Below are 27,291 nucleotides of genomic sequence, written 5' to 3' on the forward strand. Positions count from 1 at the left end.
ACATTATATTGACGGATGTGTTGGTGTGTTTTATTTTCAGACATAGTCACGGATTTATACCTCTGCTCTAACACTTGCTATTTGAGTGATCATGGGAAAGTTACTTAGTCTCCCTGAGTCTCAGTTTCTGAACTTACAAAATGAGCATAAGAAATATTATATATTTCATGAGAGGTATTGTAAAATGCTGTGTTCAGCACACACATGGTAGGGGGCCAGTAAATGTGAATTCCATTTTCTATCTCAGATCATAGGATGTGAAAGCAGAGGATGGGTGAGAGATTCCTCTCAAGCAGGCAGATCCTGAATAATGACCATATGTGGGCGGGTAGAGAATAGTGGGAGAGCATTCCAGATAGACATTGATTTGAACATAGCCCAGAAGTCAGAAGGATAACATGATCAGGGAACTCTCAAGCCCATCATGGCTTGAAAAAAGAGTACAAATGGTGGCTGGTTCTTTCTCAGGAAGCCTCAGATCAGTGTGGTGACCACCATTCCCCATGCTGATAAATAAGGCTAACTGGACCCACATGCATTTAGGAACTTAAAAATTCCAAATAGCTTAAGAGTAGCAGCATGATTAAAGTAGGATGAGGAATGGCAATTCTATTTCTATTCAAAGGAAAACATGAAAATATTGTGATGTCACATGTCAGAACTCAATATATTGAGGGTAAATTGGTTTAAACATGATCTGTCTTTGGAACATTCTGTAATAAAAGATCTACAAGAAAATCAACACAGTAACTGGATATAGAATACCCCAAAAGTGAGCTTAGGGGTTCTGGTATTTTTAGGAACTTTGAAGGAATGTAATTTATACTTCCAGTAATCCACTGGACTTTAAATCTATGCTAGAGCTGATGCCTCTCCCAAATTAATTGTGCACATACTCTTCTGTTTCTTTGGGAACATGAAACTCAAAAAGCCGAATTTTATAACTAAAATCCCAGAATTGGAGCTTTAGAGCGTTCTTAATAAAAAACAATTTCCTTTGGAACGGCCCAGTGGGTCTCCTTAACAAGGCAGAATCCCTGAGCTCAGAGGAATCATTTTCTCCTACTTCTTTTTTTCTTTTTTTTTATTAATTTGTTTTATTTTTTATTTTTTAAATGTACATCCAAATTAGTTAGCATATAGTGCAACAATGATTTCAGGAGTAGATTCCTTAGTGCCCCTTACCCATTTAGCCCATTCCCCCCTCTCAGAACCCCTCTTGTAACCCTCAGTTTGCTCTCCATATTTATGAGTCTCTTCTGTTTTGTCCCCCTCCGTTTTTATATTATTTTTGTTTCCCCTCCCTTATGTTCATCTGTTTTGTCTCTTAAAGTCCTCATATGAGTGAAGTCATATGATTTTTGTCTTTCTCTGACTAATTTCACTTAGCATAATACCTTCCAGTTCCATCCGTGTAGTTGCAAATGCATTTTCTCTTACTTTTTAACACTGGCTCCTTGGTAAGAATGAATCCTAGCCAGAAAGTTAAGACCTACTGACATTGATTGACCAGGGGCAGTATTAAATGTTGTTGATAAGAAATCTATTTGAATGGCACTAAAGTCAAATAAGACTATATAGTAAAGTATTAAACCCATGTATGAGCAAGGGTGTAAGAGCAGGAAAGCATCTGTGTAGATTTTCTGATGATTTGGAGATGAGATACACTTATTACACTATTTTTAGACAATAACAAAACATAGAATAAATTTAGTCAATCAAGGGAAAAGGTTAGCAATCTGTGTTTTGGCACCTGTTGAAGGTGGCTTCTCCTGAAACAGACTCTGAGATGGAGGCTGGCATGCTACAGTCTGTTAGGAAATCACCACCTGTAGAAGAAAATGGAAAGGAAGCAGGGTTGACTGGAGGGAGAATTTGGATTGTTATGCATTCTCAGCCAAGGCCTTAGGGGAAGCTCTAAATTTGGGCTGACTCATCAGATTTGTCCCAAATTAGGATGAGGGGACTTGTCCTTTAAACCTCTGAATCCACTAGTCATTGGACACAGGTGCCCCAGGGAAGGAGGCATGATATTGGGTGTTGTACTTCTCTTCAGCCTAGGGCAGCTTGTATCAGTATCCAGTACAGCACCCCTGGGAGAACAATATAGTCACCTTCTGAGAGAGAGAAATGTTAACTATTCAACTGATTATTAAGACATAGAACTCAATGACATTAATATTCATAATATCAATAATTACCATTTAACAAATGTTATTACATGCCAAGCTCTATGATATGTACTATTTCATTTAGTCTTATAACTCTGTGAGGTAGGCGTTGTTATCTGTAGGTATAAATGAAGAAACTGAAGTTCACAGAGGCTAAATTACTTGCCTAGGGTCACATATGATAGATCGAACTAGCGTTTATGTTCAGGTTTGACTCCAGTGATGTTATATAAGCCTTTATACTCTCCCAGAGCACACATCATGTATTATAATGGTGAACATTGTTTGGGAAGGTACCTGTTCAAGGAATGCAGATTTGCCTTTCACATTTATTAGATGATATTACAAACCACATTTAAACAAGTTTGATGAGTTGCTATGTAGATGCTAACAATGTTTAGCAGTTTAGAATTGCATTACTTTTAAAAGGAAAGTGAGTAATGGTTACTGGTCTGTTGACTATTAAAAATCTTTATTTCATGATAAGAAGTTCTGAAGTAATATAATTACATATGATTATAAAGCTGATAATGCCCATGGAACTCTGACCAGGAGAATATAGTTATTTAATAGAGAAACCCCCATCTATTCCATGTATTTACAAATATATTGTTGATTGAGAGCTTAAAGAGAAGGTTAGGCTAGAATAAAATAGATAGCAGTTTTGATAACCCAAAGATAATGTACATTTATTGAGTAATCATGAAGGTCTTTTCTGTTTATGTTACAAGTTTCCTAATCTTTAGGATGGAAATTACAATTGTCATTTGCTGACTTCTTTAGGTCTCTCTACATCAATCTTCTGGGACTCTGGGCAATCCTCACCTGCTCAGTGCTTTGTGGGCTCGCCCTATATTCCAGGTACCATGACTGTGATCCTTGGACAGCCAAAAAAGTGTCTGCACCAGACCAGGTTCAGTACCATGTCTTTCTTACATGTGCATTAAGGATACCCAGAAAGCTTATTAGCTGGGAGGAAAGAGTGTTCCTGTTTTTGTAGAGAAATAGCAAATGAATACAATGTAATTGTCTTTAATTTCTATAAAGCATTTGACAAAAACTTATTTTAGCAAATATAGTAATGAAGAATGCTGTATCCAAGATTAAAATAGTGAAACACCTGGAAAAATTTCAAGCCAAGGGATCAATAGAAATAGCTCAAGGCTGGGAATAGAAATGTAAACACAGTTCAAGAAAAAAAAATCCATGCACAAACCATGGTAGTGTAGAATATTTAAGGTTATTCTCATATCACTTATTTATCAATGGCTTACCTTCCAGTTTTTAATTGATAGATAAACAGATCTAATGAGTGAACATTTACTAAGTACCAACCATGCGATGAGATTCTATGCTCAGAGCTTTGCATGCTTTATCTCTTTTAATTCTCACAACCCTATAATTCTAATTTTAGAGATGAGGAAATGAGTAGCTCTCAGAGAGGTTATATAACTCGCTCAAGGTTGCATAGCTAATAAATAAGAATAGCTGCAAGCACTTATCATACTGTTATAAGTGCTTTATATAAACTTCAACTCTGAATCCTTACAGCCACACTCTGAGGTAGGTGCTATGATTATCTCTCTTTCAAAGATGAGGAAACTGAGAAACAGACAAATCATGTAACCAGCAAGTAAACCTGGAACCAAAATTCAAACTCAGGCAGGCTGCGACCAGAGTCCTAACTTTGAACCTCTGTGCCATATACAACCTTTCAGAAAGTGTAGCTAGAATTCAAATCCAGGGCTGCTAGACTCTAAAGCTTGAGTTCTTGTTCTCAGAGTTCTTGCCAAAAATCTTTTTTCTTTTAAATGTTTATTTTTGAGAGACAGAGTGTGCATGAGCAGGGGAAGGGCAGAGAGAAAGGGGGACAGAAGATCCAGATCAGGCTTTGCGCTGACAGCAGAGAGCCTGATGTGGGGCTCGAACTCACGAACCATGAGATCATGACCTGAGCCAAAGTTGTCAGGAGCTTAACCAACTGAGCCACCTAGACACCCCCACCCCCGCAAGTTATTTTCTAAGACTAGTTTGTAAATCAAGTGCCCAGGGGACTCATGAGAAAGAAGATAGACCTGCATTCTATGTTGGTGTAAATGCATCACATACTCCTAGAAAAATGCAACTTTGTGGGATTAGAAAATGACAGCCTCAATGAGCTGTGCATCTCAACCCTATCTTCACGTGTGTCCTCCTGTTAATAAATAGATCTTTCCTATTTGCTCAGAGAATCTAAGAAGCATGTTTCCTCTGAAGATGGAGGTACTCTTCCCTTATGTTCTCTCTAGTGAAGAATATTTTGTTCTTTTTGTCAATGTTTATTGTTTGTAGTTTATATAATGAGGACAGTAAGGATGTTAAAAATGTTTTTCATTTATCTTATCCTACCCCTGGACAATCACAACAGAAAATGTCTACAATCTCCTAACCTTGAGACTCGTTATAGAATGACAATGGGGGTGGAGTGGGGTCTTGCATGCATGCACCTGTCATTTTGAGAGCCTGTGCTGATTTTTTTTTTTTTTTAAGAAAGCTTTCCTCCGAATTGGATGATTCCAGTGTTGTGTTGATTGTTAAGGAGTTAATCCAATTAACAGTTCCCTGGGGATACAATGCACTTAGGCACAGTCAGTAGAAAGTCAGGTCAAAATCTTAACCTGAGGAGAGCAAAGATATATTTCTGTGACACTCTGCTGGACCTCACCGTGAGGAAGCAAGATTAGTGTTTAGATATAGTTTTACTACTTTTCTATCTGTCGGTCTTGCTAGTTTTACCTATACCTGAGGGGGTCATTCAGAATATGAAATATCACCCCAAAAACTTTTGAGAAAGTTGATGATAGGGTAGAGGATTTTAGATCTTGTTATAGCAGTAACAGTGGAAACTTGACTTTTGCTTTATATGGAATACTGCTTAAAGTGACACTTTTAAGATATCTTGGGAAAATTTGGTCTTGATTTCATAGAGAGATAACTGCTGTTCTCTCTTTCTGAGAATAAAAATTTAGTAAGCTTTGGATAAAGTGGAGAAATTCTTAAAACAACTCAACACAGACCCTTGTAACAGTGGGTTAATAGTAACAAACTATTGTTAAATGAAATCAAAGAGGCTGATAAGATAGGATATGCCATCCACTCTATACTATCAGAGAAGGAATCAAGAATGTTTCAATGCAAATGAAGGGAATTTTTCCGAGAAAATTATCCTCTTAGTACCCTTTTTATTTAAAAATTAGTGTTGCCAAAAGACTGGCATGTAACATAGTACTGAAGTAATACACTTTCCCATCCTTATTTAATATTTATTTTTTTTAAGTAACTTATCAAAAAGTAAGTTGATATCAGGAACTTTTCAAAAAGAAGCAAGTTTCAGAAACTTCCTGAGGGTACTCTCCACTTGTCACTATTTCTCACACTATATGCAGCTGTAATTACACTTTCAGTTCTGGGTAGTGATTGAAGTTCACAAAGATATCTTTGAGTCATCAAGTCAAGTTAAATTAATTTAACTATGCTGTTTGCTTAAGCATAGAGGTATGTAAAGTATTTCCTTTAAATTGTTTTATTATTCTAAAGAATGAGAACAGCTACTTTAAAAAAATTTTTTTTAATGTTTTTATTTATTTTTGAGACAGAGAGAGAGCATGAGCAGGGGAGGAGCAGAGAGAGAGGGAGACATACAATCCAAAGCAGGCTCCAGGCTCTGAGCTGTCAGCACAGAGCCTGACGCAGGGCTCAAACTCACGGACTGTGAGATCATGACCTGAGCTGAAGTTGGACGCTTAGCCAACTGAGCCACCCAGGTGCCCTGAGAACAGCTGCTTTTTAATCAAGCATTTACCGTATTCCATGTACTATACTAACAGCTCTACATTTAACTTTTATAGCAAGTATATGGGATTCGTATTATTACCCCTCATTTACAGATGAGGATACTGAGTCTTAGAGAAATTAAGTAACAAAAACCACTTCTGTCTGAATCTAGAATCTGTATCCTTAACTACTGTGCTATTCTTTTAAGTGTTAGCAGTTAAATAATATAATTTTTCATATTTAGAAATTTCAATTATGTGGAATAAGTTCCATTAGTTCTTGAAGAACACAAGATAAATGATACATTAATAATTTTATTTGGTAGCAAATAGCACTCAGGAGTAAATTTTGGAATTTTTCAGCTCATGCCTTATTTGGTACTGGACATTCTACAAGATTATCCGGGTCTTCCTGGACTTTTTGTGGCCTGTGCTTACAGTGGAACATTAAGGTATGAACTATGACTCTAACAGTACATGGTTTCCCTATTGGGATCTTTCTTTTGTTATTGGATATTTTGGGGGATAAAGCTGAATTCTGAAAATGAGCACAAATAGGGCCAAGGGAGTAATCTACTCTGTGTATCCTGTTGTTCTCAGTTTCAGTCTTACCTCTGTGGACTAGCAGTCTATTATCCTCAGTCTCCACTTTTAACTTGGTCCCTGCTGTCTAATACATCATCATCTACCCTGGAGGGTCACTATAATAATGATCAGTTGGTGGTAGTTTTCACTGATTATCAAAAATGGGTACCTATGGTCTCAGTTTAAAATATATGGATAGATAAAGCATGGTCAAATGGAAAATTAGAATTAAAATCTCCTGTTACATGCTGAATAATATGCACTGCCCAAAGACTCTTGTTCTGTGTTTGAACTTACTTATTGCACTTTCTTCTAGTGTTTGTGCCAGGGATTTTTTTTTTTTTTTTTTTTTGACAGAGAGAGTGAGAGAGCATGAGCAGAGGAGAGGAACAGAGGGAGAGAGAGAGAATCCTAAGTAGGCTCCACGCACAGAGCCCAGCACACAGGCCTTGATCCCATGACCCCAGGATCATAACCTGAGCCGAAATCAAGAGTTGGACGCTCAACCAACTAAGCTACCCAGGTGCCCCTGTGCCAGGAAATTCTTGATTGACATGTACAGTGTATGTTAGTGAGGATCCAGGAAATTAATATTATTGATATTTATGGCATATGTTAGTGAGGATTTATGATAGTCCTTTCTCTTCACAAAGAAAAATAAGTTTTAAAGTCACTATATAATAGTATTGTGTAGTCTGTAGATTGTTTCCATAGACACTGAGAATTTATTGCAAAATGGAAGCAACATAAAATTGTCCTTTCTCACTATTAAGCCTATGGATGTTGACTGAATCATTCTTGGATGATATCAGTTTCCAGAAAGAAGATGTTGTGATCATGAAAAATATAGTAGAAATCTGGTTATATTTCAGCAATGACAGTTTGTTTCCCCCTTTCTTATTCCTACTTAAAGTATTATTAAAGTTAAAATATTATAAATCAAAAGTTTGATTTTCTCTTACAGCACAGTGTCCTCCAGTATTAATGCCTTAGCGGCAGTAACTGTGGAAGATCTAGTTAAACCTCACTTCAGATCACTCTCAGAAAGGTCTCTCTCTTGGATTTCCCAAGGACTGAGTAAGTTTCCATGTTCACAATTCTATTTTAGCCCTGGGAGATGATTTTTAGAGATACCAGAAATTCCTTTTCCTGGAAGACACAGAGTAAGAACCTCTGAGTGCAAGTGTATCTATGCATATGCATGCCTGTCACTAAACACAGTCATCCCATATTTGCAATCAAGATTTGGGAGACCCTTCAAGCGATTAATTGTCAGGGGGCCACAAAGAACAATTTCCTTATTTGGCTGTCCTTCTTTTTGAACTTCTTCTTAGCTACAGAAAAAAATCCAACCCTTTTCCTTTCCAAACTTTAGCCCACGGTTTTAAGAAATACCCTTAGTTTGGAGACAAGAGCCCACATTTTATTACCTAAGAGCTCACTGTCAGTTTAAAGTACATAGTCTGTGTGTATGAATTGAAGATAAACAGAGTGTTATGATTTTTGACCCATCTTCATTGTCTATTCTGTCTGTACATGTAGACTGCTCTAGAGATAGTCAGTAAAATTGTACAGGGAAGGCTCATCTTCTATTTATAGATGTAGGACCTTATGAGGGGTTAAATATCAGTTGAATGGAAAGGTTTAAAGACTCAAGTTCCCAGATGTCCCAAATGTAACAATCTGACTCAAAGAAATCTGGCTAGTGTACTTCATTTTTTGTTTTTGACGTTTTGGTTATATGTGTTCTGGAATGAATGACTAACAAACTTGTTTTTTCAAAAGAATCTTTAACTTCAACCCAATAACACTAATAGACTGCCAAAGAAATAGTAAATAATATTCTATTTTGAACCATAATTCTATATGTAATTGTGTTGACTATCATCTGGAATAAGTACTTAGTTTATATTTTTCAGTGTCCCTTACATTTTTAAAAAAAAAATTTTTTTTTGTTTATTTATTTTTGAGAGAGACAGAGACAGAATGCAAATGGGTTAGGGGCAGAGACAGAGGGAGACACAGAATCCGAAACAGGCTCCAGGCTCCAAGTTGTTAGCACAGAACCCGATGTGGGTCTCGAACTCAGGAGCTGTGAGATCATGACCTGAGCCAAAGTTGGACGCTCAACCGACTGATCCACCCAGGCGCCTGAGTGTGCCTTACATTTAAATAACATTGCATAATTTTATTAGGTGCCCAATTTTAATCCTGCAGCATAATTTCAGAATGGTACAATGCTTCCCAAAGAGCATTTAGATTGGTTTGTTATAGGATTATCAAAACTGTGTGGTTTTCAATAGAAGCTTTTGAAGGCAGACAGACCTAATCTTGCTCACCAATTTATTAGCCTTAAGCAAACCCAATAACCCAATACAGCTTGAATTTCTTTATATGGAAAATGAAACAAAATGTGTTCACCTTGCGGGTACAATGAGGTTTAGAGATAATGCATATAAAACAAGAGGCACTAGCTTGTGCTCAAGGAAGGATGTTGATAATGATTAATAACAAATCAACTCTGCTAGTGTAGATGAGGTTTTTGTTTACTTTGAAGGGTTATATAAAGTCATTATCTTGAGATATGTACAGTAAAGGTATCATAGAGAAGAACATGGCAAATGATTTGAATGTGTTTCCAGTAACTTTGATACCAAAACCCATAATGGTGACCACCCATGAGCAATCAGATAGAGAAGAATCAAGCTAAATATGTTAGAAATATCATTTACATTAGGATTAAGAGGTATAAAAATGATTGTATCTCAAGCTCTTTGCAAAAACTTAATGTAAGGTTTCCATTCAGGTGCAGAAAGGTCATTTACCCAACATAATTAACAAAGGTGTGAATGCTAGTGTAAGTCAGATAGATATAAGGAATGCACTAATTTTATGATGAGCAAAGCTATCATTCATTTTTTTGTTTTGAATTTTATGCGTGGGAAATTATATTGACTGATTTCAGGTGATTTGTGCTGAATGGAAGTCTTCAAAAATAAAAATCTGGGTGTGTGTGTGTAAATTTTAATTTAATTTCAAAAGTAAAACATGTACTTGGAGAAAATCTGGAAAATATTGAAAGCCAAAAGAGAAAAAAAAAATCCCATAATCTATAATCTGGCCAGCAGTGGTGGCTTGAGAATTTCTATAAAGTTGTGGGGAAACAATTTGGTAGAAGGGGTAATATCATACTTGTCTTTGATGCTATCTTTCTTGGCTAGTTTAACAAGAAAGGGTTGGGTATGTTGACTGAGATAACAAGAGGGCTAAAGGTCCTAAACCACCCCTTGGTGTAGATGAACACTTCCTGGGAGAAATGGACACTTCAAATCAGAACACTAATTTCTGATGTTTATTAATCCTCTCCCCCATCATGCTGTACACAGCAGAGCTGGATTGTGTCCTATTTCTGGCAAACTGAAAACAGAGACCTAAGCCTTCCTTTATAAACAAATGTTTATAGAGGATTAGATTAATAACACAATAGTTCTTAGCTTTAAAGTCCCCATAGTTAATGCTAGGGATTTTTCACTTATATAATCTAATGTAATTAATCCTGAGACACAATATCAGTGTTTTCTTTCCTCTTTGCACTCTGCTGATCTTGTAAGAAAACACCCCTTCCTTTTTTTTTTGTCTGGCTTTGATGTATGTGGCCATTTTTCACCACAATCATCACAATCATATTAATTACTTTGAATCAAAGGTGTGGTAGCTTATTCTATTGAGAATTCGAATCCTCTGGGTCTGAATTTTATACTGGCTTTTATATCATCCATCTAGGTGTGATGTTTGGAGCTCTGTGTATTGGAATGGCTGCACTGGCATCACTAATGGGAGCTTTGCTGCAGGTAAGAGCTGATTCTGGAAGCTTTGAATCCTAATCACTGAATTCTTGTTTTTTAAATGTTGATGTGACCATCCTTCCAGACTTCTCTATTCATCTATGTGTACACATATCAAGGAACAGAGATGACTAAATTCTTTAAATTTTTTAAAATTAAACTTTCTATTTTCATATAATTTTAGATTTACATGCAATTTTAAGAAATAATACAGAAATATCTCATATACCCTTTACCTAGTTTTTCTCAATGGCATGAGATTTAGAATGATGTTCTTTTTTTCCCCATTCCCCATGGATGTCCAGTTGTAAAGGCTATCTTTCTTCCATTGACTTACACCTATATTAAAAATAGGTTAGGGGGCGCCTGGGTGGCTCGGTTGGTTGAGCATCCAACTTTGGCTCAGGTCATGTTCTCACTGCTTGTGAATTCGAGCCCCGCCCTGCATCAGGCACTGTGCTGACAGCTCAGAGCCTGGAGCCTGCTTCAGATTCTGTGCCTCCCTCTCTCTCTTTACCCCTCCTCTGCTTGCACTGTGTCTCTGTCTCTCTCTCAAAAATAAATAAAACATTAAATTTTTTTTTAAAAAAACAGGCATATTTGTGTGGGTCTATTTCTGGTTTCTTTATTTTGTTCTATTGATCTGTGTGTCTATCCCTCTGTCAATACTACACAGTCTTGATTTGTATGGCTTTATAGTAAGTCTAGAATCAGGTAAACTAATTTCCACTTTATTCTTATTTTTAAAAATTGTTTTAGCCATTCTAGTTCCTTTGCCTTTCCATATAAAGTTTAGAATAATCTTCTCTATATCTAAAAATATGTTATTTAGATTGTGATAGGATTGCATTAAATCTGTATATCATTTTGGGGAGAATTGACATCTTTATTATGCTGAATCTTTGAATCCATGAATGTAGTATATTTCTTTATTTAATTAGATCCCTGGTTTTTCTCATCACCATTGTGTAATTTTCAGTATACAAGTTGTGTATGTATTTAGTTATATTTACACCTCAGTATTTCATTTTAAGAATTTTAAAAAAGTTTTTATTTTAATTTCAGTTAGTTAACATACAGTGGTATATTAGTTTCAGGTATACAGTATAGTGATTCAACAATTCCATACATTACCTGGTGCTCATCGTGACAAGTGGATACCATAATCCCCATTACCTACTTAATCTATCCTCCTACCCACCTCCCCTCTGGTAACCATCAGTTTGTTCCCTATAGTTAAGAATCTGTTTCTTGGTTCATTTCTCTCTCTCTCTCTCTCTCTCTCTCCCTCTCTCTCTCTCTCTCTCTCCCTCTTTCCCTTTGCTTGTTTGTTTTGTTTTAAATTCCACAAATGGGTGAAGTCATATGGTATTTATCTTCCTCTGACTGACTTTTTTCACATAGCATTATACTCTCTAGCTCCATCCACATCATTGCAACTGGCAAGATTTCATTCTTTTTATGGTTGGCTAATATTCCACTACACATACATGCAAATACACACACAACACATATTTATCCTTTCAATGGACACTTGGGCTACTTCCATATCTTGGCTATTATAAACAATGGTGCTATAAACATAGGGGTACAGGTATCTCTTTGAATTAGTGTTCTTGTGTTCTTTGGGTAAATACCCAGTAGTACAATTACTGGATCATAGGGTAGTTCTATTTTTAACTTTTTGAGGAACCTCCATACTGTTTGCCAGTATGCATGCCCAACAACAGTAGAATGCACCAGTTTCCATTCCCACCAATTGTTCATGATGGTTCCTTTTTCTCCACATCCTCATCAATACTTAGTGTTTCTTGTGTTGTTTTTAGCCATTCTGATAAGTGTGAGGTGATATTTTATTGTAGTTTTGGTTTGTATTTCCCTGATGATAAGTGATGATGAACATCTTTTCATGTGTCTGTTGGCCAATGTCTTTGGAGAAGTGTCTGTCCATGTCTTCCGCCCATTTTTTATTGGGTTATTTGTTTTTTGGGTGTTGACTTTTAGAAGTTCTTTAAATATTTTGTATACTAATCCTTTATCAGATATGTCATTTGCAAATATCTTTTCCCATTCAGTAAGTTGCCTTTTAGATTTGTGCATTGATTTCTTCACTCTGCAGAAGCTTTTTATTTTGAGGTAGTCTCAATAGTTTATTTTTGCTTTTGTTTCCCTTGCCTCAGGGGACCTATGTAGAAACAAATTACTACAGCCATTGTTATCAAAATTAACTACCTGTGCGCTCTTCTAAGATTTTTATTGTTTAAGGACTCACATTTAAGTCTTTAATCCAGTTTGAATTTATTTTTCTGTATTGTGTAATAAAGTGGTCCAGTTTCATTCTTTTGCATGTAGCTGTCCAGTTTTCCCAACACCATTTGTTGAAGAAAGAGACTGTCTTTTTCCCACTGGATATTCTTTCCCGCTTTGTTGAAGATTAATTGAGCACATAATTGTGGGTTTATTTCTGTGGTTTCTATTGTGTTTCATTTATCTTTTGTCTACTTTTGTGCCAGTACCATATATACTGTTTTGATTACTACAGCTTTGTAATATAACTTGAAGTCTGGAGTTGTGATTCCTCCAGCTTTGCTTTGCTTTTCTAAGATTGCTTTGACTATTTGGGGGTCTTTTGTGGTTCCATATAAATTTTAGAACTGTTTGTTGTAGTTCTGTGAAAAATGCTATTGGTGTTTTGATAGGGATTGCATTAAATGTGTAGATTGCTAGGGTAGTCTAGACGTTTTAACAATATTTGTTCTTCCAATCCATAAGCATGGAATGTCTTTCTGTTTCTTTGTGTCTCTTCAATTTCTTTTATCACTTTTTTATAGTTTTCAGAGAACAGGTCTTTTACTTCTTTGGTTAGGTTTATTCCTAGTATCTTATTATTTTTGGTGCAATTGTAAGTGGGACTGTTTTCTTAATTTCTCTTTCTGCCTCTTCATTATGGCTGTATAGAAATGCAACAGATTTCTGTACATTGATTTTTGTATCCTGTAACCTTACTGAATTTGTTTATCAGTTCTAGGAGTTTTTGGCTGGAGTCTTTCAGGTTTCTATATATAAAATCACGTTATCTGCAAATATTGAAAGTTTTACTTTTTCCTTATCAATTTGGATGCCTTTTATTTCTTTTTGTTATCTGGTTCCTGTGGCGAGGACTTCCAGTACTACGTTGAATCAAGTGGTGAGAATGGACATCCTTGCCTTGTTCCTGACCTGAAACAGTTTTTCCCCAGTAGATATGATATTAGCTATGGGTTTTCTCATATATGGCCTTTATCTTGTTGAGGTGTGTTCTTTCTAAACCCACTTTGCTCAGGGTTTTTTTTTTTTATCATGAACAGATGTTGTATTTTGTGAAATATTTTTCCTGCATCTATTGAAATTATTATGTGGTTCTTATTCTTTCTTTTTAAAAAAATTGTTTTATGTTTTTATTTTATTTTATATATTTTTTTTCAACGTTTATTTTTTTTGGGACAGAGAGAGACAGAGCATGAACGGGGGAGGAGCAGAGAGAGAGGGAGACACAGAATCGGAAACAGGCTCCAGGCTCCGAGCCATCAGCCCAGAGCCTGACGCGGGGCTCGAACTCACGGACCGCGAGATCGTGACCTGGCTGAAGTCGGACGCTTAACCGACTGCGCCACCCAGGCGCCCCCATGTTTTTATTTTATTTTAGAGAGAGAGAGAGAGAGAGAGAGAGAGAGACACAGAGTGAGAGTGGGGGAGGGGCAGAGAGAGAGGGAGACATAGAATCTGAAACAGGCTCCAGGCTCTGAGCCATCAGCACAGAGCCTGACGTGGGGCTTGAACGCAAGGACTGTGAGATCATGACCTGAGCCAAAGTCGGATGCTTAACCGACTGAGCCACCCAGGCACCCCAACTTATTCTTTATTGATGTGACTTACCACATTGATTGATTTACAAATATTGAACCACCCTTGCAATCTAGTAATAAATTCCACTTGATTGTGGTGAATGTTTTTTTTTTCAATATATGAAATTTATTGTCAAATTGGTTTCCATACAACACCCAGTGCTCATCCCAAAAGGTGCCCTCCTCAATAGCCATCACCCACCCTCCCCTCCCTCCCACCCCCCATCAACCCTCAGTTTGTTCTCAGTTTTTAAGAGTCTCTTATGCTTTGGCTCTCTCCCACTCTAACCTTTATTTTTTTTTTTTTCCTTCCCCTCCCCCATGGGTTTCTGTTAAGTTTCTCAGGATCCACATAAGAGTGAAAACATATGGTATCTGTCTTTCTCTGTATGGCTTATTTCACTTAGCATCACACTCTCCAGTTCCATCCACGTTGCTACAAAGGACCATATTTCGTTCTTTCTCATTGCCCTGTAGTACTCCATTGTGTATGTAAACCACAATTTCTTTATCCATTCATCAGTTGATGGACATTTAGGCTCTTTTCATAATTTGGCTATTGTTGAGAGTGCTGCTATAAACATTGGGGTACAAGTGCCCCTATGCATCAGTACTTCTGTAGCCCTTGGGTAAATTCCTAGCAGTGCTATTGCTGGGTCATAGGGTAGGTCTATTTTTAATTTTCTGAGGAAGCTCCACACTGTTTTCCAGAGTGGCTGCACCAATTTGCATTCCCACCAACAGTGCAAGAGGGTTCCCGTTTCTCCACATCCTCTCCAGCATCTATAGTCTCCTGATTTGTTCATTTTGGCCACTCTGACTGGCGTGAGGTGATATCTGAGTGTGGTTTTGATTTGTATTTCCCTGATGAGGAGTGACGTTGAGCATCTTTTCATGTGCCTGTTGGCCATCCGGATGTCTTCTTTAGAGAAGTGTCTGTTCATGTTTTCTGCCCATTTCTTCACTGGGTTATTTGTTTTTCGGGTGTGGAGTTTGGTGAGCTCTTTATAGATTTTGGATACTGGCCCTTTGTCCGATATGTCATTTGCAAATATCTTTTCCCATTCCGTTGGTTGCCTTTTAGTTCTGTTGGTTGTTTCCTTCGCTGTGCAGAAGCTTTTTATCTTCATAAGGTCCCAGTAATTCATTTTTGCTTTTAATTCCCTTGCCTTTGGGGATGTGTCGAGTAAGAGATTGCTACAGCTGAGGTCAGAGAGGTCTTTTCCTGCTTTCTCCTCTAGTGTTTTGATGGTTTCCTGTCTCACATTCAGGTCCTTTATCCATTTTGAGCTTATTTTTGTGAATGGTGTGAGAAAGTGGTCTAGTTTCAACCTTCTGCATGTTGCTGTCCAGTTCTCCCAGCACCATTTGTTAAAGAGACTGTCTTTTTTCCATTGGATGTTCTTTCCTGCTTTGTCAAAGATAAGTTGGCCATACGTTTGTGGGTCTAGTTCTGGGGTTTCTATCCTATTCCACTGGTCTATGTGTCTGTTTTTGTGCCAGGTGAATGGTTTTTTAAAATGTATTGTTGGATTCAGTTTGCTAGCATTTTGTTGAGAATTTTTGCATCTATGTTTATCAAAGATATTGATTGGCCTGTAGTTCTCTTTATTATGGTGTCTTTATTTGGTTTTGGTATCAGAGTAATGCTGGCCCAAAAGAATGAAATTAGAAGTTTTCCTTCCTCTTCTATTTTTTGGAATAGTTTGAAAAAAATAGGTATTAATTCCTCTTTAAATGTTTGGTAGAATTCACCTGTGAAGTCATCTGGTCCTGACACTCTATTTGTTGGCATTTTTTATTGCTGATTCAATTTCTTTGCTGATAATTGGTTTGTTCAAATTTTCTATTTCTCCCTGTTTCAGTTTTCATAGATTATATGTTTCTAGGAATTTTTCCATTTCTTCTAGGTTGTCCAATTTGTTGGCATATAGTTTTTCATAATATTCTAATTGTTTGTATTTCTGTGGCGTTGGTTGTTATTTCCCTCTTTCGTTTGTAATATTATTTATTTGAATCCTTTCTCTTTTTTTCTTGATACTTCTGGCTAGAGGCTTAGCAATTTTATTAATTTTTTCAAAGAACCAGCTTCTAGTTTCATTGATGAGTTCTATTTTTTTTTTTTTAGTTTTTATATAGTTTATTTATTCTCTAATCCTTATTATTTCCTTTATTCTTCTGGTTTTAGGCTTTGTTTGTTGTTTGCAGGTGTAAGGTTAAGTTGTTTATTTGAGACTTTTCTTGTTTCTTGATATAGGCCTGTATTGCTATAAACTTCCCTCTTAGAACCACTTTTGCTGTATCCCAAAGGTTTTGAACTGTTGTGTTTTGTATTCATTAGTTTCCATGTACTTTTTGATTTTTTCTTTTATTTTCTGGTCGACACATTCATTGTTTAGTTGCATGGTATTTAACCTCCATGTATTTGTGGTCTTCCAGATTTTTTCTTGTGGTTGACTTCTAGTTTCATAGTGTTGTGGTTGGAAAAGATGCATGGTATGATTTCTATCTTTTTGAATGTGTTGAGGTTTGTTTCGTGGGTTAATATGTGATCTGTTTTGGAGGATGTTCCACGTGTACTCAAAAAGAATGAGGGGCGCCTGGGTGGCGCAGTCGGTTAAGCGTCCGACTTCAGCCAGGTCACGATCTCGCGGTCCGTGAGTTCGAGCCCCGCGTCGGACTCTGGGCTGATGGCTCAGAGCCTGGAGCCTGTTTCCGATTCTGTGCCTCCCTCTCTCTCTGCCCCTCCCCCGTTCATCCTCTGTCTCTCTCTGTCCCAAAAATAAATAAACGTTGAAAAAAAAAAAAAAAGAATGAGTATTCTTTTGTTTTAGGATGGAATTATTTGAATATATCTGTTAAATCCATCTGGTAGTGTATCATTCAAAGCCATTGTTTGCTTGTTGATTTTCTGTTTAGATGAACTGTCTATTGATGTAAGTGGAGTGTTAAAGTTTTGTACTATTATTGTATTGCTATTGATTATTTCCTTTATGTTTGTTAATAGCTGCTTTATTTATTTGGGTGCACCCTCCAACTGTCTAAGTCTTATTTATTCTTCAAGTTTCTTTTTTTCTTTATTTTTTTTCTTGTCTGTGTATGTTATAATTTTTTTAATATGAAATATATTGTCAAATTGGTTTCCATACAACACCCAGTGCTCATCCCAACAGGTGCCTTCCTTAATGCCCATCACCTACTTTCCCCTCCTTTCCACCCCCCATCAACCCTCAGTTTATTCTCAGTTTTTAAGAGTCTCTTACGGTTTGCCTCATTCTTCTCTGTAACTTTTTTTCCCCTTCCCGTCCCCCATGGTCTTCTGTTAAGTTTCTCAGGATCCACATAAGAGTGAAAACATGTGGTATCTGTCTTTCTCTGTATGACTTATTTCACTTAGCATAACACTTTCCAGTTCCATCCACATTGCTACAAAAGGCCATATTTCATTCTTTCTAGTTGCCAAGTAGTATTCCATTGTATATATAAACCTCAACTTCTTTATCCATAAATCAGTTGATGGACATTTAAGCTCTTTCCATAATTTGGCTATTGTTGAAAGTGCTGCTATAAACATAGGGGTATAAGTGCCCCTATGCATCAGCACTCTTGTATCCCTTGGGTAAATTCCTAGCAGTGCTATTGCTGGGTCATAGAGTAGATCTATTTTCAATTTTTTGAGGAACCTCCACACTGTTTTCCAGAGTGGCTGCACCAGTTTGCATTCCCACCAACAGTGCAAGAAGGTTTCTGTTTCTCCACATCTTCCCAGCATCTATAGTCTCCTGATTTGTTCATTTTAGCCACTCTGACTGGCGTGAGGTGATATCTCAGTGTGGTTTTGGTTTGTATTTCCCTGATGAAGAGTGACGTTGAGCATCTTTTCATGTGCCTGTTGGCCATCTGGATGTCTTCTTTAGAGAAGTGTCTATTCATGTTTTCTGCCCATATCTTCATTGGATTATTTGTTTTTTGGGTGTGGAGTTTGGAGAGTTCTTTATAGATTTTGGATACTAGCCCTTTGATATGTCATCTGCAAATATCTTCTCCCATTCCGTTGGTTGCCTTTTAGTTTTGTTGATTGTTTCCTTTGCAGTGCAGAAGATTTTTATCTTCATGAGGTTCCAATAGTTCATTTTTGCTTTTAATTCCCTTGTCTTTGGGGACGTGTCAAGTAAGAAATTGCTGTGGCTGAGGTCAGAGAGGTTTTTTCCTGCTTTCTCCTCTAGGGTTTTGATGGTTTCCTGTCTCACATTCAGGTCCTTCATCCATTTTGAGTTTATTTTTATAAATGGTATAAGAAGTGGTCTAGTTTCATTCTTCTGCATGTTGCTGTCCAGTTCTCCCAGCACCATTTATTAAAGAGACTGTCTTTTTTCCACTGGATATTCTTTCCTGCTTTGTCAAAGATTAGTTGGTCATACTTTTGTGGGTCCAATTCTGGACTCTCTGTTCTATTCCATTGGTCTATGTGTCTGTTTTTGTGCCAATACCATGCTGTCTTGATGATTACAGCTTTGTAGTAGAGGCTAAAATCGGGGATTGTGATACCTCCTACTTTGGTCTTCTTCAATATTCCTTTGGCTATTCGGGGTCTTTTGTGGTTCCATACAAATTTTAGGATTGCTTGTTCTAGCTTCAAGAAGAATGCTGGTGTATTTTGATTGGGATTACATTGAATGTGTAGATTGCTTTGGGTAATATTGACATTTTAACAATATTTATTCTTCCAATACATGAGCAGGGAATGTCTTTCCATTTCTTTATTTCTTCTTCAATTTCCTTCATAAGCTTTCTATAGTTTTCAGCATACAGCTCTTTTACATATTTGGTTAGGTTTATTCCTAGGTATTTTATGCTTCTTGGTGCAACTGTGAATGGGATCAGTTTCTTTATTTGTCCTGCTGTTACTTCATTATTACTGTGTAATAATGTAACTGATTTCTGTACCTTAATTTTGTATCCTGCGACTTTGCTGAACTCATGTATCAGTTCTAGCAGACTTTTGGTGGAGTCTGTTGGATTTTCCATGTACATTATCATGTCATCTGCAAAAAGTGAAAGTTTAACTTCACCTTTGCCAATTTTGATGCCTTTGATTTCCTTTTGTTGTCTGATTGCTGATGCTAGAACTTCCAACACTATGTTAAACAACAGCAGTGAGAGTGGACATCCCTGTTGTGTTCCCGATCTCCGGGGGAAAGCTCTCAATTTTTCCCCATTGAGGATGATATTAGCTGTGGGCTTTTCATAAATGGCTTTTATGATGTTTAAGTATGTTCCTTCTATCCTGACTTTCTCGAGGGTTTTTATTAAGAAAGGATGCTGAATTTTGTCAAATGCTTTTTCTGCATCGATTGACAGGATCATATGGTTCTTATCTTTTCTTTTATTAATGTGATGTATCACATTGATTTGTGAATGTTGAACCAGACCTGCAGCCCAGGAATGAATTCCACTTGATCATGGTGAATAATTCTTTTTATATGCTGTTGAATTCAATTTGCTAGTATCTTGTTGAGAATTTTTGCATCCATATTCCTCAGGGATATTGGGCTGTAGTTCTCTTTTTTTGCTGGCTCTCTGCCTGGTTTGGGAGTCAAAGTAATGCTGGCTTCATAGAATGAGTCTGGAAGTTTTCCTTCCCTTTCTGTTTTTTGGAACAGCTTGAGAAGGATAGGTATTATCTCTGCTTTAAATGTCTGGTAGAATTCCCCAGGGAAGCCATCTGGTCCTGGACTCTTATTTGTTGGGAGATTTTTGGTAACTGATTCTATTTCTTCACTGGTTATGGGGTCTATTCAAGCTTTCTATTTCTTCCTGTTTGAGTTTTGGAAGTGTGTGGATGCTTAGGAATTTGTCCATTTCTTCCAGGTTGTCCAGTTTGTTGGCATATAATTTTTCATAGTATTCCCTGATGATTGCTTGTATTTCTGAGGGATTGGTTGTAATAATTCCATTTTCATTCATGATTTTATCTGTTTGGGTCCTCTCCCTTTTCTTTTTCAGAAGCCTGGCTAGAGTTTATCAATTTTGTGTCTTTTTTCAAAAAACCAACTCTTGATTTCATTGATGTGCTCTACTGTTTTTTTAGATTCTATATTATTTATTTCTGCTCTGATCTTTATTATCTCTCTTCTTCTGCTGGGTTTGGGGTGTCTTTGCTGTTCTGCTTCTATTTCCTTTAGGTGTGTTGTTAGATTTTGTATTTGGGATTTTTCTTGTTTCTTGAGGTAGGCCTGGATTGCAATGTATTTTCCTCTCAGGACTACCTTCACTGCATCCCAAAGCATTTGGATTGTTGTATTTTCATTTTCATTTGTTTCCATATATTTTTTAATTTCTTCTCTAATTGCCTGGTTGACCCATTCAGTCTTTAGTAGGGTGTTCCTTAACCCCCATGCTTTTGGAGGTTTGCCAGATTTTTCCTGTGGTTGATTTCAAGTTTCATAGCATTGTGGTCTGAAAGTGTGCATGGTATGACCTCAATTCTTGTATACTTATGAAGGGCTGTTTTGTGACCCAGAATATGATCTATCTTGGAGAATGTTCCATGTGCACTCGAGAAGAAAGTATATTCTGTTGCTTTGGGATGAAGAGTTCTAAATGTATCTGTCAAGTCCATCTGATCCAATGTATCATTCAGGGCCCTTGTTTCTTTATTGCTCCTGTGTCTAGATGATCTTTCCATTGTTGTCAGTGGAGTATTAAAGTTCCCTGCAATTACCACATTGTTATCAATAAGGTTGCTTATGTTTGTGATTAATTGTTTTATATATTTGGGGGCTCCCATATTCGGTGCATAGACATATATAATTGTTAGCTCTTCCTGATGGATAGACCCTGTAATTTTTATGTAATTCCCTTCTTCATCTCTTGTTATAACCTTTAATTTAAAGTCTAGTTTGTCTGATATAAGTATGGCTACTCCAACTTTCTTTTGACTTCCAGTAACATGATAGATAGTTCTCCATCCCCTCACTTTCAATCTGAAGGTGTCCTCAGGTCTAAAATGAGTCTCTTGTAGACAGCAAATAGATGGGTCTTGCTTTTTTATCCATTCTGATACCCTACGTTTTTTGGTTGGAGCATTTAGTCCATTTACATTCAGTGTTATTAATTGAAATATATGGGTTTAGAGTCATCGTGATATCTGTAGGTTTCATGCTTGTAGTGATGTCTCTGGTACTTTGTGGTCCTTGCAACATTTCACTCACAGAGTCCCCCTTAGGATCTCTTGTAGGGCTGGTTTAGTGGTGATGAAGTCCTTCAGTTTTTGTTTGGGAAAACCTTTATCTCTCCTTCTATTCTGAATGACAGACTTGCTGGATAAAGGATTCTTGGCTGCATATTTTTCTGTTCATCACATTGAAGATTTCCTGCCATTCCTTTCTGGCCTGCCAAGTTTCAGTAGATAGACCTGCTACTACCCTTATGTGTCTACCTTTGTATGTTAGGGCTCATTTATCCTTAGCTGCTTTAAGAATTCTCTCTTATCCTTGTATTTTGCCAGTTTCACTATGATATGTCATGCAGAAGATCGATTCATGTTATGACTGAAGGGAGTTCTCTGTGCCTCTTGGATTTCAGTGCCTGTTTCCTTCCCCAGTCAGGGAAGTTCTCAGCTATGATTTGTTCAAATATACCGTCAGCCCCTTTCTCTCTCTCTCTTCTTCTTCTGGAATACCTAGGATACGGATATTGTTCTGTTTGATTGCATCACTTAGTTCTCCAGTTCTCCCCTCATACTCCTGGATTTTTTTAAATCTTTTTCTCAACCTCCTCTTTTTCCATAGTTTTATCTCCTAGTTCACCTATTCTCTCCTCTGCCTTTTCAATCTGTGCTATTGCCGTCTCCATTTTATTTTGCACCTCATTCATAGCATTTTTTAATTCCTCATGACTATTTTTTAGTCCCTTGATCTCTGTGGCAATAGATTCTCTGCTGTCCTCTATGCTTTTTTCAAGACCAGGGATTAATTTTATGACTATTATTCTAAATTCTTGTTGTTATATTGCTTAAATTGGTTTTGATCAATTTGTTAGCTGTCACTACTTCCTAGAGTTTCTTTTGAGGAGAATTCTTCCGTTTCATCATTTTGGCAAGTCCCTGTGGTAGCTCCAAACTGCAGGGCACTTCCCCTGTGCTGTCCAGAGAAACTTGTGTTGGTGGGTGGGGCCGCAGTCAGACCTGATGTCTGCCCCCAGCCCACTGCTGGGGCCACAGTCAGACTGGTGTGTACCTTATCTTCCCCTCTCCCAGGGGCAGGACTCACTGTGGAGTGGCATGGCCCCTGTCTGGGCTGCTTGCACACTGCCAGGCTTGTGGTGCTGCTTTGATGGGATCTGGCCAAGGGTGTGTTAGCCCAGGTGGATCTGCAAGGTGAACAGGGGAGGGAGGGGCAGGCTTAGCTTGCTTTGCCCTCCGTGGTCCCCTGTGGGAGGGGCCCTGCAGCATCGGGAGGGAGGCAGGCCCATCCCAGGGATAGATCCACAGAAGCACAGCATTGGGCGTTTGCGCGGTGCAAGCAAGCAAGTTTGGTGACAGGAACTGGTTCCCTCTGGAATTTCGGCTGGGGGATAGGAGAGGGAAATGGTGCTTGCCAGTGCCTTTGTTCCCCCGCTGAGCTGTGTCCTTCTGGGGCTCAACAACTCTCCCTCCAGGTGTCCTCTCGCCCTCCCCACTCTCTGAGAGCAGAGCTGTTGACTTTTAACATTCCAGATGTTAAGTCCCGCTGGCTTTCAGAACTCAGGCAGTCCGGCCCCTCCACTTTTGCAAGCCAGACTTTGGGGGCTCTGCCTTCCTGTGGGCTGCCCCTCCACCGCCACGGCTCCCTCCCACCAGTCCGTGTAGCACACTCCGCCTCTCCGCCCTTCCTACCCTCTTCCGTGGGCCTCTTGTCTACACTTGGCTCCGGAGAGTCCATTCTGCTAGTCTTCTGGCAGTTTTCTGGGTTATTTAGGCCTATGTGGGTGGAGTCTAAGCAATCAACAGGACGAGGTGAGTCCAGAGTCCTCCTACACTGCCATCTCTATTCTTCAAGTTTCAACTTAAACATCCTTTCTGTTCCCTGCATACGTTTAAGTTTCCCTCTGCCACATATTCTTAGAACACTTTGTGTTTCTCTTACCATGTTCTTATTTCCATTATCATATTATATTGTAGTGATTTACTTCATGTCTGTTTTACTAAATAGTGTATAATTCCATGAAAAAATTTTGACATTGTTGTCTAACACTGTATCAAATATCTGGTGTCTACTGCAGTGTTCAAGACATTTAATAAATTCAGCTTGAATGTACCTATTTTGTACTTGTTCATAAATATCCACTTATCAGATCACCCCAAATGCTCCCTGGACCTTCTCTGGGCACCTAGGCTCCCTGTCTGGGACTCCTGGACCTCCCCATGTTCCAGAAAGTTGAAGATCAATGCTGGACAAAGCAGGTCGTCCAGACTCCTTCTTTAGACCTAAGGCGTGGGTCCATTCTGGTTGATTATTGCTTAAGGCATACCAGTTGTTAAAATAGCTTAATCTCATCTTGACTATATGAGTGAATGAATTATGTCCAGATGCACCAAGCTTATCTAGTACAGTTAAGCCATAACCAGCAAAAGTCCTCTGAATGTGCTTTCCTCCATAGTCTGCTTTATTGCTTATTCTTCTGTAGTCTGCATTATTGCTTATAGCTCTTAATTTCCCTTTTTATCATATATCAACTCTGGCCTGGGTATATACAGTGGGGTGTTCTAGGTATGTCATCATAACTCTAAGCCAGTTTTTGCTTGCTTCCTCTCTAACTTAAGTATTATTTCCTGAGATAGATCTTTTTGGGGATATATTCCTTGTGTCTCCAAAACTGGCTCACAGGTCACACTGTCATAGCCTGATTCATGGGCCATGTGACTTATTTCACATTATGCACTGAAGTCTATCTCCCTTCCTCCTGGGCTCTGGTTCAAGAGAAGTTGTGAAATGACTCCTTAGGATGATATTCTGAGCCCATATTCTCCTCAAACAATAGTTCTTTGTCATCTGTATCCACACTCCCTTCTATAGTCCAAAAGGTAGGCTTTGTAATTGTTGTTAACCTAAGACTGCCGTCTGTATCCTATAAGATTTTTCTTGACTCAATGTTTTTTCTTTGATTTGCTCATTCTGTTTTATCAAGCCCCTTTACTCTGTAGACAAACTAATGTGTTCCCTAATTCTTCTTATATGGTTCTGTCCACTATTAAAAATTAGCCATTGGATTATTGGGAACTCACATCTCTCGGAATTTTTAGCTATTTGCATATCTCCATTGTTCACATTGTAATTTCTTTTGACATCTATACATCAAAACAAAGGTTACAGTTAGCCAATTACATTTTAAATCTTTCTACATGATTTGATCAATCTTTTTTTTTTTTTTTTTAAATCCTGGTTTTCATTCTAATTCCATTCTTAGGGAACCAAAGATGGTGTTGGGTTTCATTGCCATCTCTGTTCACTTAGGAGTACTTACCCACAGTTTTGTTTTGCAGAAGATTTTGAGAATCAAAGCACAAAGGAGTAGTGTGATTGATTATTAACACCTGCAAAAACAGTTGGGAGGAATAGTGTCCCTCTTGTCTTATGCATTCATATAGGTGCTCCCATTGTCTCATGACTCTCTACCTTCTTTATGTTTTGCTTCCTTTATTGAGGTACCTGAATGAACAGATTAATAATTGAGACTGAGAAACAGAAGCTTCTAAGTTCTGATGACCTATTTGCCAATGATAAGGCTGCCATGATTTTCTGGAAGAGGCTGACTAAGTTCTCATTCTGATGAAATTTATTTGAAACTTTTTAACTTGGTATTTGAGATTACTAGTTGTTGACTTTTTGTTATTTTTATAGGCAGCCCTCAGTATATTTGGCATGATTGGTGGACCACTTCTGGGCTTGTTTGCTTTGGGCATTTTGGTTCCCTTTGCCAACTCAATTGTAAGTATAAAGAGTGAATATGTGTAAAGCTTAATTTCCCAAATATAGTAGTGGCTCAATTTTTTGTCAGTTGTAAAGATATAGTTCCTTTGATATCTGTCATTAGTGACTTGATGACTTAATTACTCATATTGACTTTGCTGGGGTGTACAATAAATTACTATGCACTGGGATTGTGCATATGTATAGCTAAATGGAAATTGCCAAAACAACATATATTATGTAACTAAATATTTATGTAATTAATAATATATAATATATTCTATAATTATATAATTAAAATATAATATAGAATATTATATAATACAACTAAAGTATATATGTTATGAAACATATTATATGTAATATATTATGAATATTATATAACTAAAGGAGCAACTTTTTTGTGCATTTATCTTTTTGCCCTTCTTGAAAATTAATCACTAGGATTTAAAGAAAGGAGATCAACAGGCTCAGATATGAAAGATTTAAGGGCAATAGAGCTGAGGATACTTGTGACTAGCCAGAGTATAGCAAAGAGAAGCAATAAGATAAGATATTCACCACCTTGACCAGAGAGTTTATATTCCTGATATTTAAAGCTATAGCTCCAACACCATGGTTCTGGCCCCAAAGGGGTGATCATAATTGGGAATAGTATCCAGAATAAGGTAATAGCTCTCTTCTACATAGACATATCTGTGCTTTGAAGTACTAGATTTTGTTTGGAGTAAATGAAATTGAAATTATTTCTCTGAAAGCCAAGGGAAACTCCATCTAATCAGGCCTGCTATAGGCTGACATTCAGGAAAAACTGATAATGCATGTTTTGTTGTTTCAGACAGATGTAGAATAACCACAAAACTATGACTTTACATTTAGAATTACATTTTCTTCATGAGGCATTAGGGATTGGTAAGGCAGCTACTAATAAAGGCTGTTACCATTATTACTAATAATTCTCAGAGAAATAATTCTCAACAGATGGTAGCTGTACTTGTGGTGAGCATAACATAATATATATAGACATTAAATCACTGTGTTTCAGTACCCCTGAAACTAATGTAACATTGTGTGTCAAGTGTACACAAATAAAAACTTTACAAAAATAATAATTCTAAATAATAATAATTCTCAATGAAATATCATATGAAGCGCAAGTTTTGTAGAAATTAATCACAGTGAAAGAGAATGGTTCATATCAACCTCAGAATGTTGAAGCTTTGGTTAGCCTCTTTGCATTTTGAAATGCACAGTGCTTTTTGAGTGTTTCAAACATTAAAACAGGATTGACTTTGGTTTTTGACATTTACTGCCACCATGGGGTGCCTCCAGAAAAGCTGTAGCAGACAAGGTCCCACATATCCTTTTTTCAAGAGAAGTAGATATTATTCCTGTCATAGGAGGTACCTCTTTTTACTGCATCCAAATTTTTCACCAGAATATCTACCCTTACCTTGGAGTGGACTTCCTGCCTCCCTCTCTTCCTCCTACCTTCTCACCCTTTCTCCCCTTCTCCTTTTCTCCTTCTCTTCCTTTGCTTCTCTTCTTCCTTCCCTTTTCTCCCTTGTTCCCTCCCCTCTTCTTATTCATTCATTGAACATTTATGAGCTGAGTACTGTCCTGGGAATAGAGAGCACTGAATATTTCTGCTTTCACAGGTTTTATAATTTTGCGGATCTTTGAACAAACCGTATACAATGCTGAGAATAAGCAAGTCTGGCCTGTCAACAGATGGCCACACTACTATTCCAATCTCATAATATTGAAAAAATATTTATTGCACTCCTGTATATGTCCAGCACTGTCATAAGTGTCATAAGTTTTGGGGTACCAAAAACAAAGAAATCTAATTCTGCTTTCAAGGTTCACAGCCTAATGAAGGAGCTCATAGTCTTCGTCCCTAACACAAATCCTCTGATCTGGTCATCAGCCTTTATTTTCTCCCATCAGCACACCATTCTTTTTTCCTACCCTATGATTTTGCTTATGTTTTCCCCCTGACTTCAAATATTCTACCCTGTCCTTTCTATGGGGATCCTGAG

The 27,291-nt window shown here is 37.5% G+C and overlaps 1 protein-coding gene across 1 annotated transcript in view; it reads left to right on the forward strand.

Annotated features, from left to right (window-relative positions):
* Window positions 1-27,291, forward strand: part of SLC5A8 (solute carrier family 5 member 8) — a 58,942-nt gene that overhangs the window by 17,190 nt on the left and 14,461 nt on the right. The window contains exons 7-11 of the mRNA XM_025926742.2: window positions 2,955-3,084; window positions 6,347-6,435; window positions 7,533-7,645; window positions 10,352-10,419; window positions 25,181-25,267. Of these exons, the coding sequence (XP_025782527.1) occupies window positions 2,955-3,084; window positions 6,347-6,435; window positions 7,533-7,645; window positions 10,352-10,419; window positions 25,181-25,267 (487 nt within the window). The remainder of the gene's footprint in view (window positions 1-2,954; window positions 3,085-6,346; window positions 6,436-7,532; window positions 7,646-10,351; window positions 10,420-25,180; window positions 25,268-27,291) is intronic.

The sequence above is a fragment of the Puma concolor genome, chromosome B4 (genome assembly GCF_028749965.1).
Source record: "Puma concolor isolate L17-30 chromosome B4, mPumCon1.1.hap2, whole genome shotgun sequence".
Classification (NCBI taxonomy): domain Eukaryota; kingdom Metazoa; phylum Chordata; class Mammalia; order Carnivora; family Felidae; genus Puma; species Puma concolor.